The sequence below is a fragment of the Salmo trutta genome, chromosome 14 (assembly GCF_901001165.1).
Source record: "Salmo trutta chromosome 14, fSalTru1.1, whole genome shotgun sequence".
Taxonomy (NCBI): domain Eukaryota; kingdom Metazoa; phylum Chordata; class Actinopteri; order Salmoniformes; family Salmonidae; genus Salmo; species Salmo trutta.
The window spans coordinates 45143581-45159477 of NC_042970.1; the positions used below are offsets into that span (position 1 = coordinate 45143581).

General features: G+C 42.9%; 1 protein-coding gene across 1 annotated transcript in view; it reads right to left on the bottom strand.

Moving 5' to 3' along the window:
• LOC115208209 (voltage-dependent calcium channel subunit alpha-2/delta-3) overlaps positions 1 to 3068 on the bottom strand; it is a 65798-nt gene extending 62730 nt beyond the window's left edge. The window contains exons 1-2 of the mRNA XM_029776070.1: positions 2637 to 3068; positions 1412 to 1493 (exon numbers count right to left, since the gene is read on the bottom strand). Coding sequence (XP_029631930.1) covers positions 1412 to 1493; positions 2637 to 2758 — 204 coding nt within the window. The 5' untranslated portion in view covers positions 2759 to 3068. The remainder of the gene's footprint in view (positions 1 to 1411; positions 1494 to 2636) is intronic.
• Positions 3069 to 15897: the final 12829 nt, after the last annotated feature.

Sequence of the window (15897 nt, forward strand, 5' to 3'; positions counted from 1 at the left end):
GAGTTTAATAGTTGTGATTTGAGAAAACTGAGGATGGATCAACAACATTGTAGTTACTCCACAATACTAACCTAAATTACAGAATGAAAAGAAGGAAGCCTGTACAGAATACAAATATTCCAAAACATGCATCCTTTTTGCAACAAGGCACTTAAGTCAAGGGGTATGAATACTTTCTGAAGGCGCTGTACATAGTGCTCAGACTTCATAATGCCCATAACACTGACCACATTGCCAAGAGAACACACATGCTTTTCTTTTACCGTAACCTATCAACATTGCAAACACACAAACAATAGATTGCCAATGGAAACTCCATGGAACACGTCTTATTGTTAAAAGAGTTTGCCCTTCCTGAAGTGCTGTGAGACACACACAGGCCCAGCCAGAGCTCTGGGTCCCGCATTACGGTTGCAAAATTCTGGTTCATTTTCGAAGATTCACAGATTTTCCAGAAATCCTGGTTGGAAGATTCCCAATTTCCTGCTTATTTCCTTTCATCTTCCAATTGAGATTCCTGAAAAACTGGGAATTTTGGGAAAGCTACTGGAAACTTTCAACAATATCCAGCATGCGTTGCCTCCACTTGGATGACAGGTGCTGTAGTGTACACAACAGTACCTCTTTTCACACTGGAGAGCCCACGTCTGCCCCCAAGTGGTCATTTACTTTCACTTAGAGGGTTTTCTGCAAACCCATCTCTCTTTATCTCTCTCTCTCTCTCTTGTTCCCTGTATCTCCTCCCCCCTCGCTCTCTGAACCCCACCTATCGCCTCCAAACCCATCTCTCTTTCTCTCTTTCTCTCTCTTGTTCCCTCTATCGCCTCCCCCCTCTCTCTCTGAACCCCACCTATTGACTCCAACCCATCCTATCCCACTCCACACACTTGTATTAAATGTGTCTCCTTGTCTCATTTATATCCTGGGGTTGAAACTCTTGACTCCAGAGAGTGAACTGGAAATGAGATTAGAGAAGAAACAGTGCTGTGGTTAATGGGCCATGTCCAGTACACACACACACACACACACACACACACAAAACACACACACACACACACACACACACACACACACACACACACACACACACACACACACACACACACACACACATACGGGCCTTTGTAAAACACACCTGAGTCCTTTCTGACCCAACATCCATATTTAACTGGGACACAGAATTGTATCAGCAGCCATTAAAGGAGAATGCAGCATTACAGCGTACAGTGTGTGTGTGTGTGTGTGTGTGTGTGTGTGTGTGTGTGTGTGTGTGTGTGTGTGTGTGTGTGTGTGTGTGTGTGTGTGTGTGTGTGTGTTGTGTGTGTGTGTGTGTGTGTTGTCTAACGTGAAAATGTGTGTGTGTGCGTGGGCAGGAATGAGTATAAGGAAGATTGAGGGAAGGAAGAGATACCTTCTGCAGCAGCTGGGATCCGGAGTATTTTGCAGAAATTGATTTAATTTCTCCACCAAACGCTGAGGCCCATAACTTCACCCTGGAAGCGAACAGAACATTTCTATATTGTGATATTTTGGTATTTTAACAGGTGAAAATAGCTGACTTGGTGAGATTACACACATTCTGTCAGTAAGACATTTCAAAACAAATCTCTACGCATGAAATCATGCATCCATGGATATCTAGATAAAATCATCGATCCATGGATATCTAGATAAAATCATAGATCCATGGATATCTAGATAAAATCATAGATCCATGGATATCTAGATAAAATCATAGATCCATGGATATCTAGATAAAATCATAGATTCATGGATATCTAGATAAAATCATAGATTCATGGATATCTAGATAAAATCATAGATCCATGGACATCTATTGTCTGTGTGTCCTATGGCTGAGGATAAACTATGTTCTCGAAGAGACTCCTGTTCTTGAAAACCCACAAAACCACAAGACCCTCATATAAGAAATAAATTGTTGAAGCGAGTTGAGTTTGAGCTGAGAGGACTGTGTCCATCAACAATATGGCAAATACTCTACATTGCAGATAAGTACTTCAGTCAATGTAGCTGTTTATGAATGTTTATTTGGTGCTTATTGACGTGCTATAAACTGATGATTTATGGAGAGAAAGTTAATGCAAAATGTTGCCTAAGTCTTCCCCAGTAGCCTCTAGACTGTTTCAGACTGTGGTGTCTCAATGCAGTCAGGGTTAACCTGGAAAATGAAAATGGCAAGTGCAGTATTTTGTATAGCAGTTATTTTAGACATATGTGTATCAAAGACAACAATCTGTTTAAAATAAAGACCTCTGTAGGCTACATTTAAATGGTGTGTATGTGTCATTAATGTATTATCCATGTGTTGATTTTACGCTATTATTTTTACTATGCCAGATATTATAGGGTAAAGAATACGCCCATTTTCTAAACGTATTTATTAGACACCAACACTAATAAATAATTTACAACAACATACATTATTATTATTATTATGCTTGTTGTTGTTACATTGTTATTACATGCTGCTTGTTTACATTTCTTTATATAACAAGTCCACTACTTACACACTTCAGGTAATCTAGCAGCTGAAAAACTCAACCATATATGCAGAGGTGTGACTTACTGAGAACCTGAAAGGTTCGTAAAATATGAATATGAAACCTTCCACTCACACTGAGAGAGGAATCCCTGGCTGGGACCCCATCACCTCTACCACCGTGCCCAGCATAATCCAGAACAGAAGGAAGCTGGCGCAGCACACGTGTGAAAAGAGGATCCTCCAATTCCACAGCATCTTCACGAGTCTTCCCGACAACCGACCCCGGTACAATGGCACGCGCAAGCTCTTCTCTTTCTAGTCCCGAAAACGCACTCAGCGCGAAAAGCAGCACATACAGACCCGGCAGCACATTCGTGCCGCCTCCCTCGCACCAGTCCCGCGTCCAAAGTGCCAGTTGTCACTCCTGAATGGACCCGCGTGCTGAAGGAGATGGTTGAACTATGAACATCCGTACAGGGAGGGACAGCGAGAGACTCAAGTCAAGCCTCCGTGTCTGGAAAACGTTACAATTGCTGTTATGGTCTCTGGAGCAAATGACGATATTCTCTCGTGGGGATTTTCCCAGACTTGCGGAGCTCAATCTAAAAACCACCTCAGCTGCTATCACAGGGAACACTGGGGGAGTAAGACGAGGTGTTGCAGGTGGAGCAAAGAGAGCGAAGCAGGGCGCGAGAGAGCATGAGCGAAAAGGACCAATATGTGTGTGGGTAACCTAGCCACATCACTTGCTGTAAGAACCCCGGGAAGAAGGTGAAAAGGTGAAAAGGTAAAACACGGAACTTTCACACGGGAGCGCGCGCGTGCATCACAGGGGGATTCAACGGGTTCATTCAAGGCAGTGCAGCGTGACGGATCGACACTCGCGCTTCGAGGAGGGACCGCCGTACCGAGAACATTACCGCAGAAACAAAATCCATTCCTATGGCGCATACGTTCTGAATAAGCATGAGAGTTCTCGGCCTAGATAGCAGTTTCTTCCTACAGTCTTCCAGATGTGAATTTGACTCAAAATAGCTTTGACCTGCTTTTTGCTTCCTGCAGTGTTTTAGACGTTACTTTGTTGTTTGAGGCAGATCGCGCCGCCACGGCTACCGCTCGTCTTTCAAGTCGGTAGTGGATGAAACGATAGAACTATGCAATATGCACACCTTCCATTAAATCGACATGACTGATTACGCGTTTATTAGGCTAATCAAAGATCGATGTGTATGTCAAGACATTGATAAAGTGGCCTAGTGGTATTCCGCTCTTACTTAGGCCTACTGCGCAGGCTCCACATTTTAAGCGATTTTTCATGACATTTTTTTTTCATGACAAGTTGTGATTACTTACAGATAACCAAAGAGACTCAGCATTAAGTGCATGTTTTAGGTGGGCTATAGCCACAATACCATACACTACAGTGCATAGGCCTACGTGAATTCCCATTACAAATTGTTTCAGTGTGCAAGACATAATGCATATTAGAGTTAATGTTGGGAGTGGGCTAGCCCATAATATGGAAGATACAGGCCTATTAGCCCATATTTTTTGAACTGGTCAATTACCAAACTGTCCTCTATGAGGATGCTCTCTTCGGTCACATTGTCCGACTCTGCTTTTAAAACTAAATTTGCGCTCACAGTTATGTCATTGGTCACTTTGTGTATCAAACAGAACCCTCTCCTTTGTGAAGTGCTCGAGCGGTCCTCTTTCTAAACGTGATAATGATGTCAAGGTGGATGGATTTCCCGCCACGCATGCAGCGTTTCGGCGCTGGGCCATTATTAGCTCGGTAATTACGTCGTACATCAAAGGCGCGAGGAGCCTCTGCCAGGCTGGGAACGTGCAGATAAGGCTCATGATGATGGACATTATCAACCGCTACGGCACGCGGTCACAGCCTCTCCTCTGTCGGAGCCGCAATCACATCGAGAGCGAGGAGGGTCGCTGCTTTTAATTAACTATCGACTTCAAATAAAAAGTTTGCTCCGCATTCCGCGACACTTTATCCGAGTTGCACTCAAGACCCGGCGCCACATAGGCCTATTCAGTGCGAGGGATTTTGTTCCAATAAACTCAACTATTGGCAACAGATAGGGTAGATATAGCCGGTTAAACTCGTATAAGAAGACGGCATTGAATAGCTCTCTTTATTAATTCCCCCTATATTATACTTGAAGAATGTAGAGTACCGTAAGCCCATGTAGAAACAGCCTCGCCATTAATGAGCTGCCGCCAGCAAGAGAACTGTCCAAGGTGCTGATTTCAGTGTACTTGCAGGAGGCGCTGTCCAAGGTGCTGATTTTCGCGCATGTCATTGCAAAGCGAAACATTTTATAAGGCTCAGGAAGTGTTTCTACCACACAGCCAGTCGTGTCCAACTGTGAATAGTCTTGTACCCTATATTGATGCTTCCTAAATGGCACCATATTCCCTATATAGTGCACTGCTTTTGACCAGAGCCCTATGGGATCCTGGTCAAAACTAGTGCACGATAGGGAATAGGGACGCAGCCTGTATCCCTATGTTTGTTTCTTTCTTGCAAACCAACTCTAACCATCCAGTCACAGTCAAATACCCTTTATTGAAGGGTAGCCTACTTTATTAAAGTCATGTCTATCTTCTTACAATGAGGATTGTTCTGACAACCATAGCCACAGGAGGTAAGGGTGCTGAGGGTGCTGCAGCACCCCCTGAAAAATGTGAATTAAAAAATAAATAATTCTTAATCTCAACAAGCTCTCACAGCCTCACTGCAGAATTAGACGTTCATCCAAGTTCTCCAAAAGACACATTTCTAAGTGTTTTTGTTGCTCCTGCTGCTCTATATCATTCCATTTCTCCAAACGTCACATTTCGAAGTTAAGGGTTAAGTTTAGGCATTGATTCCAAATGGTGAAGGTAAAGGTTAAGGTTGGGATAGGGTTCAAACTAATTCTGATCCGGAGTCATGGGATTACGACCATCCGCCACCCTGTCCACAACGCCCCAGCAAAACACAAGCCTACTTGGTGGTAATAGTGCTCACTGTTGCCCCTAGTGGCCGATATTGAAGTAATTTCTCGACGTGGATAAACATCCCATTTCGACATCAATCTTGAACATTCTCCCTGCTTCATCTAAATTCAAATTAGAGTCCAAGATTATCATAAGACAAAAGAATAAAAAACGTAATTGATAAAAAACACATTATCTTATGAAAATTGTTACAGTAAGTAAATACACTGAATAGTAACACACACACACACACACAGGTATGTTCTAGATAAGTAAGGAAGTCTGGACAGGTCAGATCAATCAGGAGAGAATATTGACCTGTTGTTCGCCTCTCTCACTCACACACCTCTTAGTCTGAGGCTGACACTTTCAACTTTCACTGACCCCTGTGAGTGTGTGTGTGTGTGTGTGTGTGTGTGTGTGTTTCATTCATGAGTGCTTTGTCAATTAACACTGTTGTGACAGCAGGGCAGGGACAGCACAAAAGCTTCGGTGATCAGACATTTTCCAGATGGCCCCTATCTGGAGCAGCACAACTTTTTTCATCAAGGGTGTCAGAGAAGGAAAGGGGATCAGGGGAAGAATCCAATTCCCATCACATTGACTGGAGTCACGTAATGCACGCATTCCCGTGAGGGTACATGCAATTCCTGAGAGCCAACTTGTTCTACAATCAGTAGCAGAGTGGGATAAAGGATCTCCAACTGAGGGAATTACTCTTTGCTAAATCCGGATCTGTGGGATATTACATCGCACGACTTAGAACACCTAAATATCCGATAGAGATGCCACTCTCTGTGTCTCAGTCTGTAAATGTATGTAGTTCTGTCCTTGAGCTGTTCTTGTCCATTAATGTTCTGTATTATGTAATTTTGTGTTTTGTGTGGACCCCAGGAAGAGTAGCTGCTACTTTTGCAACAGCTAATGGGATCCTAATAAAATACCAAATACCCTTAGATTGAATGGTGTGGGATTCTATAAACACTAAGAGAGTGTATGAGACCTGTGGAGGCGTGGGGCTCGTACATTACCACCACTAAGAGAGTGTATGAGACCTGTGGAGGCGTGGGGCTCGTACATTACCACCACTAAGAGAGTGTATGAGACCTGTGGAGGCGTGGGGCTCGTACATTACCCCCACTAAGAGAGTGTATGAGACCTGTGGAGGCGTGGGGCTCGTACATTACCACCACTAAGAGAGTGTATGAGACCTGTGGAGGCGTGGGGCTCGTACATTACCACCACTAAGAGAGTGTATGAGACCTGTGGAGGCGTGGGGCTCGTACATTACCACCACTAAGAGAGTGTATGAGACCTGTGGAGGCGTGGGGCTCGTACATTACCACCACTAAGAGAGTGTATGAGACCTGTGGAGGCGTGGGGCTCGTACATTACCACCACTAAGAGAGTGTATGAGACCTGTGGAGGCGTGGGGCTCGTACATTACCACCACTAAGAGAGTGTATGAGACCTGTGGAGGCGTGGGGCTCGTACATTACCACCACTAAGAGATTGTGCCGGCCTGGAAAAGGTGTTGGAGAGTGTGTGTGTTCTTGGTCATTCCATGGCCTACCCATGATGCAGCTCCCAGCCTCTCTCCCCCCGAGGGCGAGGAGCTCCTGCATCGCGCTGGCTTCAACCCCCTCTCTGTCGTCATAGCGATGTTCACCGTACTGACCATCGTGTTGAACTCCACGGTGATTGTGTTGTTGCTGATTAGCAAGCAGCTAATTGCCCTGGTCAACATGGCCGTAGCTGACCTGGGGACAGTGCTGACCTGTGGGATTCTGTCTGTGGTCAACAACGCTCTGGGGTACTTCTCCCTTGGACGGAACTGGCTGCGTCACGGAGGGATTCTCTGTGGCTCTGTTTGGTGAGTGGCTCTCAGAACCGTCTGGGACATAGAAATAGAATAAGTAGAACAGACATAGAAACGTCGACCATGGAAATTTGACTGGTATACTCATCGACATGAAAGACAATAATTCCTTTTGTACAAATATGGCCTTTCTGTAAAGTAAAACCCTATGACTGTATTTAAAATGTTCACCTTTTAAACATTCATATTTTATCATATGACACCATGTTGATTTTGTTCATTTGAATTAGTTTCTTATAGCCATCTAGTTGAAACATTATGTTTAATCAATGAGCTATTTAAATACTAAAAACAATTCTCAATGAATGAATTAAAACAAGTTCTCCAATGATTCATGTTAATCAATCAATGCAACTACATTTTGAAGATACACTAATACACTGTTCCTTTAATTACAACAACAACAATATAATCTGATTTCCATAGTGAGGATGTTTGTGGTGTGCAAGCAACCGGGACCTACAGTATCTCCTTTCAGACCAGGAAGAGGTGATAAGAATTATGGACACCTCTACCCAAAAATGATGACGTATGTCGCGCAGCGAGAGTTGAGTGGGGGACGGACGGATGGATTCGGTTGAGTCAGTTCGGTCAGTCGTCTTAACGAGCCACTTTTTTATACCTCAGTGAGCTAGTTTATGCTCGCGGCTTGAAACTTGGTGTCCACATCACCAACAAACTATCATGGTCCAAACACACCAAGAAAATTGTGAAGAGAGCACGACAACACACTTTCCCACTCAGGAGACTGAAAAAAATTGGCATGGGTCCCCAGATCCTCCAAAAGTTCTACAGCTGCACCATCGAGAGCATCCTGACTGGTTGCATCACCTCCTGGTATGGCAACTGCTCGGCATCCGACCGTAAAGCGCTACAGAGGATAGTGCGTACGGCCCAGTACATCACTTGTGCCAAGCTTCCTGCCATCCAGGACCTATATACTAGGCGGTGTCAAAGGAAGGCCCAAAGAATTGTCAAAGACTCCAGTCACCCAAGTCATAGACTGTTCTCTGAAGCAGTACCGGAGCGCCAAGTTTAAATGAATGTTCTGTATTATGTATTATTAAATGAACAATTAATGAAATGCCCACCCGGACTATTTGCATTGACACCCCTCCCCCCTGTTTTTACACTGCTGCTACTCGCTTTTTATTGTCTATGCACATGTATAAATTACCTCGACTAACCTATACCCCAAAAATTGACTCGGTACCGGTACCCTGGTATATAGCCTCATTATTGTTATTTTGTGTTACTTTTTATTTATATATTTTTGTTACTCTAGTTTATTTAGTAAATATTTTCTTAACTCTATTTTCTTAAAACCGCATTGTTGGTTAAGGGCTTGTAAGCATTTCACGGTAAGATCTACACCTGTTGTATTCGGCGCATATGACAAATACAATTTGATTTGATTTGAACATAAGGGAGGAAACAGCGCAATAGCAGCTCTAACTGCGACGTGAATAGGCTTTCATCAAATGCTCGCAGTCAAACAACTAATGTGCGTCTCTGGTTCTTTTCCAGTACGAATTGAATCGGACCGAGACCCCTCTTTTTGAGTAAACCATGATGCGTTGTTTAGTGCGCTCCCGAGTGTAGACACGGTATTCACACTACAAAACAATTCGGTGTGAAAGCCACTTAAATGCACTCAAAGCTCATGTATACCTCGAGACAGGTAGGTCCACTCAATGTAGAGTTTATATTCTCGGCCCTGGAGGTGTGTCTGCCCAGACAGCATCTGTACCAGTAGCCTATAGGAAGCTCTGGGGACAGGTCGTCTGGATATGGACGGCAATACATTGGCAGAGGCAAACAAATTATCATCTTTAGCGGACAACAGTTATTGAGGTCTTGAAGAGAAAAAGCTGTTTGCTTGCGATTTCGTTCATACTGGTGAACCGGCGTATGAGTTGTGTGGTTACAATATCAACAGTCCCTTGTCTCTGGGATATTTTAGCATGCATCATTCAAGATTAAGTTAAAATTGTGTGCAGCGCAATGGACTAACGCAACGTCTAAGAAAAGACTGCCTGGTTTGGCAATCATCTGTCATGCCCGCAACCTGGACCTACAGGCCTGGGTAAAACATTTGCTCACAAAAATGAAAGGCGACGCAGTTGCAACTGCCTAATGTAGCTACTATAGGGCTCTATGTAAAAAAGAGAGAGACAAACACAGACACAGATAGGCTTTTTTTCTAAGAGAAAGACAGAAAAAGAGACAGGCAGAGAGAGAAGCAGCAAGGAGGACTTCAGGAGACCAGGGGAGTCTCTCAAGTTGGATTTCATTTACCTTGAATATTGCAGCCCATTTTGTAGGCTATTAGCAAGAAAAAACCCGCTGCGTTCAACAAGTGGCTGAATTAATCCTCAAGCCGACTGCTTTTTTCCTCATTGTTGGGCTATATGATGTGTAATTTGTATATAAAGTTGATAAATATCAGCTAAACACAGTATAGATATTAGGATACAATGCATAATAAAACATTGCCTATTAGGCTATTTTTTTAGGGTGGAATGACTGCATTATTTGACATTATTTGACAATAATAGACTGGTTTTATGCACAACAACTTTCTATCCAAGCTGGGAGAGAGCGCGAGCGCGAGGACGCTCAAGTCGTGGGCGGCAGGTAGCCGTCCGCATTGGACTAGTAACCGAGAGGTTGCCAGATAGAGTCCCTGAGCTGACAAGGTAAAAATCTGTCGTTCTGCTCCCGAACAAGGCAGTTAACCGTTGTTCCTAGCCCGTCTTTGAAAATAAGAGTTTGCTCTTAACTGTTAAATAAAGGTAAGAAAAAAAAATGCCATTCAGGTAGGGCAGGCTGTACAAGTTGTACAGTATAGGCTATTCTAAAACATCTGTTGGTGGACATGCAAAGTTTTACATTATTGCCGCCAGCCAGCAGTCCAAATGGCACCACTGCGACACCTGTATAGCTTTGTCAGGCTTCACATAAGAAAATGACGACCTAATAGGCCTACCAATAAATAGATCGAATATTTATTTAGACACTAATCTGTAGAAGAACGACCAATACTTACCACAAACTCGACACAATCCACAGGCTTCATCTAGTGGATATCAATGATAATTCCATTTCCCTGTCTTTATTAGCTTCTTAGGTCATGCTGATTTTTTATTTATTTTTCTATTTCACCTTTATTTAACCAGGTAGGCCAGTTGAGAACAAGTTCTCATTTACAACGGCAACCTGGCCAAGATAAAGCAAAGCAGTGCGACACAAACAACAACACAGAGTTACACATGGGATAAACAAACTTACTGTACAGTCAATAACACAATAGAAACTCTGTATACAGTGTGTGCAAATGAAGTAAGGAAGTAAGGCAATAAATAGGCCATAGTGGCAAAGTACTTACAATTTAGCAATTAACACTGGAGTGATAGATGTGCAGATGAGGATGTGCAAGTAGGAATACAGGTGTGCAAAAGAGAAGAAAAAAACAAACAAAAAATATGGGGATGAGGTAGGTAGTTGCAACGATCGGTAAGCTGCTCTGACAGCCGATGCTTGAAGTTAGTGAGGAAGATATAAGTCTCCAACTTCAGGTGATTTTTGCAATTTGTTCCAGTCATTGGCAGCAGAGAACTGGAAGGAAAGGCAGCCAAAGAGGTGTTGGCTTTGGGGATGACCAGTGAAATATACCTGCTGGAGCGCGTGCTATGGGTGGGTGTTGCTATTGTGACCATTGAGCTGAGATAAGGCTGGAGCTTTACCTAGCAGACTGATAGATGACCTGGAGCCAGTGGGTTTGGCGACGAATATGTAGCCAGCCAACGAGAGCATACAGGTCGCAGTGGTGGGTAGTATATGGGGCTGTGGTGACAAAACGGATGGCACTGTGATAGACTGGATCCAATTTGCTGAGTAGTGTTGGAGGCTATTTTGTAAATGACATCGCTGAAATCGAGGATCGGCAGAATAGTTCGTTTTATGAGGGTGTGTTTGGCAGCATGAGTGAAGGAGGCTTTGTTCCGAAATAAGAAGCCGATTCTAGATTTAATTTTGGATTGGAGATGCTTAACATGAGTCTGGAAGGAGAGTTTACAGTCTAGCCAGACACCTAGGTATTTATAGTTGTCCACATATTCTAAGTCAGAACCGTCCAGAGTAGTGATGCTAGGCGGGCGGGTGCGGGCAGCAATCGGTTGAAGAGCATGCATTTAGTTTTACTAGTGTTTAAGAGCAGTTGGAGGCCACGGAAGGAGTGTTGTATGGCATTGAAGCTCGTTTGGAGGTTTGTTAACACAGTGTCCAAAGAAGGGCCAGATGTGTACAGAATACGTAGAGGTATGCGTAGAGGTGATTATTTGATCCACCCGCAGCAAGAGCGACATCATTGATATATACAGAGAAAAGAGTCGGCCCGAGAATTGAACCCTGTGGTACCCCCATAGAGACTGCCAGAAGTCCGGACAACAGGCCCTCCGATTTGACACACTGAACTCTATCTGAGAAGTAGTTGGTGAACCAGGCGAGGCAGTCATTAGAGAAACCAAGGCTGTTGAGTCTGCCGATAAGAATACGGTGATTGACAGAGTCGAAAGCCTTGGCCAGGTCAATGAAGACGGCTGCACAGTACCGTTATGATATCGTTTAGGACCTGGAGCGTGGCTGAGGTGCACCCGTGACCAGCTCGGAAACCGGATTGCCTAGCGGAGAAGGTACGGTGAGAAGAAGGCTGATGTCCTCCGGTAGCACATGTGAGGGCAGTGGCTCACTGCTACCTAGTCTCATTCATATTTCCCCCACTGAATAGCTGCTGTTCAACATGCACAACTGTGTTATAAACGTTGAATAAACGCCGAAGCCATTTGATACACAACTAAATGCATGATGGTAACAGTCAGGGATGACGGTGTTGTGTCTTGTCTAGTTTTGGAGATACCCCTGCTGTGGGCCTTCTGAGGGTGGGTCAGCGATGCAGACCACCAAAGGCACTATGGCAACCATCAACAACAGTCTCCCCCAGCTTTATCACATACAGACATACAGATACATCCAACCATTGATTGCACCAGCAGCACCAATAGTGTCACTTATATGTCCTCTGACCTTAAAAAAAAACAAGAAATATACCTAATTTGGAAGACTTAATCATACCTTAATAAGGCGATTTATATGACCGTCTTACCTTTATCATAACCAAACAAATGTACAGAGTTTGATTTTAATACTACATTCAGAATGGGGTGTGAGAGACAGAATTGACTGCATTCTATTCAAATTGACCACAACCCTGGTCTTTTGTCTATAGTAGGTTGCAGAATGTATGTCAACTGTAGAACGCATTGTTACTTTACGGTAAATGTAAAAGACGATGAAAATGGTACACAATACATTAAAATGTATGATTTCTCAAACAAAAGCACCGATAAAAGGACAGTGCAGAATTTCAGTGTAAGTTTATTCAGTAATAATCATTAGAAAATAAAATATTAGCGATTCAAATGAATTCGAGGCCAAAATAAAATGGGAAAATACAAAAAAAATGTGTTAATACAAAACCTAGAGGGTCAAAATAATGCATTTGCTACTAAGAGAAATCATGTTTACTGAATAAAAACATTACAGAGCAAATTTTTGGGAGTTTCAAGTAGAGAACATTACCATGGGTCTTTCCAGACATTTGTACATACTTAACATGAGCTCTTCTATTTGAATACATATTTAATAACAGTAATAGTAGTAATAGTAATCGTAATAATTATAATAATAGAATGAAAACGATTCAAAATGTTTAAATCAAAACAAGCCTTTCTCTGTAAACTGGTGTATTACCATTTTTAACCCGCAAACAGAGGAACAGTGCACCTTGAAAATGTTTTCTTTTTTTCTTTCATATTTCTGTCCCAGCAATGTAAGGTGAGGTGTAAATGACAAATATAGATTTCACTAAACCATACACACAGTCACAAAAAAGTACAAAATTGTCTCACCTTAATACACAAACATTTGTATAGAAAAATGAGAAATATTGGTACTATACAGTTACTTGTGCAAAGACAAACAGCTATGTGCTAATATTTAAATACCATTGGTATAGAACCAAATCATTTTCTCTTTTCTTTGTTCAGGAATCCCTGGCATGAGGTAAAAGTAAGTTGGTTTTATCTTTTGCTTAACACAAGTGTTTACAAAAACAATGCATATTTTCAGTTTATCAGTAATTGCTACGAATAGTACAATGTGCCTGGAATTCGCATTGGTCCTTTCACAAGATAGTTATCAACAAAAAGACCAGAACACCTTATCTTTTTTTTTTAAACTCACAAACGATTCAAAAGAGCCCTTTCAATGTGCACACAAAGTGGAAAACCTACATTTTCACGACAGTATTCGGTTGACTGCGCACGCATTGCCAACTCACCAACTACAAATCAAACACTCACGAACTACAGATCCCACGTCTCATCACCTACCCGTGATCTGTGCTTATTCAAAATCTCCAGGGCAGCGCCTGGAAAAAAAAGCTTGATCCTTTGTCGTCTAGATTTTGTCCGTTTGTGTAAAGTCATTTTGTGGTCCGTCAATGTTCAACTTTCGTCAAGAGCAAAGTTTTCTCGTAAAAACACGAGCCGTGGTACAAACGCTCGCTTCTCATTGGAAGGAGAAGCTCGCTGTGGGAAAGAGACTGGTTGGTTGAGAGGGAGGCTGATATGTTTCCCCCAGACGGTGCTGGACCACCACGAGGTATAGTGTACGCAGAGAGAAGCCGGAGAGAGAGACGCCGAGAGAGCGGGGTTTAGTATTGCTTAGCCTCTCTCCGGCTTAAACACATCAGACCCAATGAGACAAGACAACACAACAGAAAAAGAGAACAATGGCAGAGACTGTGGAACCACACCTAGACCATGATGCCTCATTATGATCTCATCTGTCCTGTGAACATCCCTGATGAATACGTGCCTCACCAGTCAGCCACCATGCCAATCCGGTCTATCCTGGCTCACACAGGCTCAGTCTATCCTGGCTCACACAGCAACATGAAGGCCAAGTGATTAGGAAGATTCAGTTTGAAAGGGTCGGTGGAATTAACTGACATGAATCACATATTGAGGAAAAATCCCAATACAAGCATTGAGAACGACAGAGATTCCTGCTCATCTCACTTCTTTCGATCGTATCGTTTTCTTTCAGCAGCAGAAGGCATTTCATTTGGGATAGATGAAGTGAATAAAGTTGTAGAAGGAATTTCAAAAATGGGTGAAGCAGCGTCGTCAACGCACTAAGCGTTTGACCTTCCTGTGCCGTGCACCTGCCCCAACATATGCAAAGAAATGTTTATCGTCAGATCTTTATTAAGGTGGAGGAGCCTCCTTGAAGCCTAGCTAACTTCAAGTCCAACAAAGATGCTCTTAGTAAGGGGGGGAACTTAACGTTATGGTACTGGTACCGATGTGGTTGGAGTAACACATAAAGTGTTCTTTTATGCTCGCTCATAAAACAAGTAAAAAAAAATTAAAATAAACACACATTTGCATATCTTGTGCAGCTGTGTTGTTACGCCAAGAACCAAACGGTTTCGCAGACAAGCCAAGGACGCACATGAGCAACAACAAAGAAAAAAAGGCCAATTCATGTCAGGATATTGTACCTGATAAAATAATAACACCAGCGAACTTCTTTCCTGGTAGCATAATAGGATTCATTACGGCGTGTATTGCTGACCTTCTTTTGAAATGGTACATCATTACAAAATATAGAACATCTCTTTACAAAGTGTTTTTTTTTTTTTTAATATAATACAGTTCATTTACAGTGTATCTACTATGAAATATTAATTCTCAGGCTATTCTAAAACTAAAAACAACCTGCCTGCTAGTGCATTTATCCCAAATGCTAGTAGTCACCTCAGAAGTGTATATTTAAGCAATAAGGCACGAGGAGGTGTGGTATATGGCCAATATACCACGGCTAAGGGCTGTTCTTACGCACGATTCAACGCCTGGACACAGCCCTTAGCATATTGGCCATATACCACAAACCCCAAGGTGCCCTATTGCTATTATAAACTGGTTACCAACGTAATTAGAGCAGCAAAAATACATGTTTCGTCATACCCGTGGAATACGGTCTGATATACCAAGGCTGTCAGCCAATCAGCATTCAGGGCTTGAACCACTCAGTGAATAATTCTGGTTTGATGATGCTATAAATGTGACTGATATCTCCTGCATACTTTAACTGGTTCATCTTATACTAAAACATCTAAAGGGGGGGGGAGATATGCCTTTCTATGCTTGCATTGAAAACTTGCATGATATGCCAAAACCTTAATAAAGTGACAAAGGGAATGACATCTTTCATCTGATTGTCAACACCCTTAACGACCCAGCCCGGTACCTCACGCCTCTGCCAATAGGTCCATCTCCTCCACTGACACTCCACGCCCCTCAATCTGCGACTGGCTCGTTGATGAGCCTGTGTCACCTCCAGACCGTAACCTATGACCTACGGGCATGGTCCACCATGTGCCAGTAGT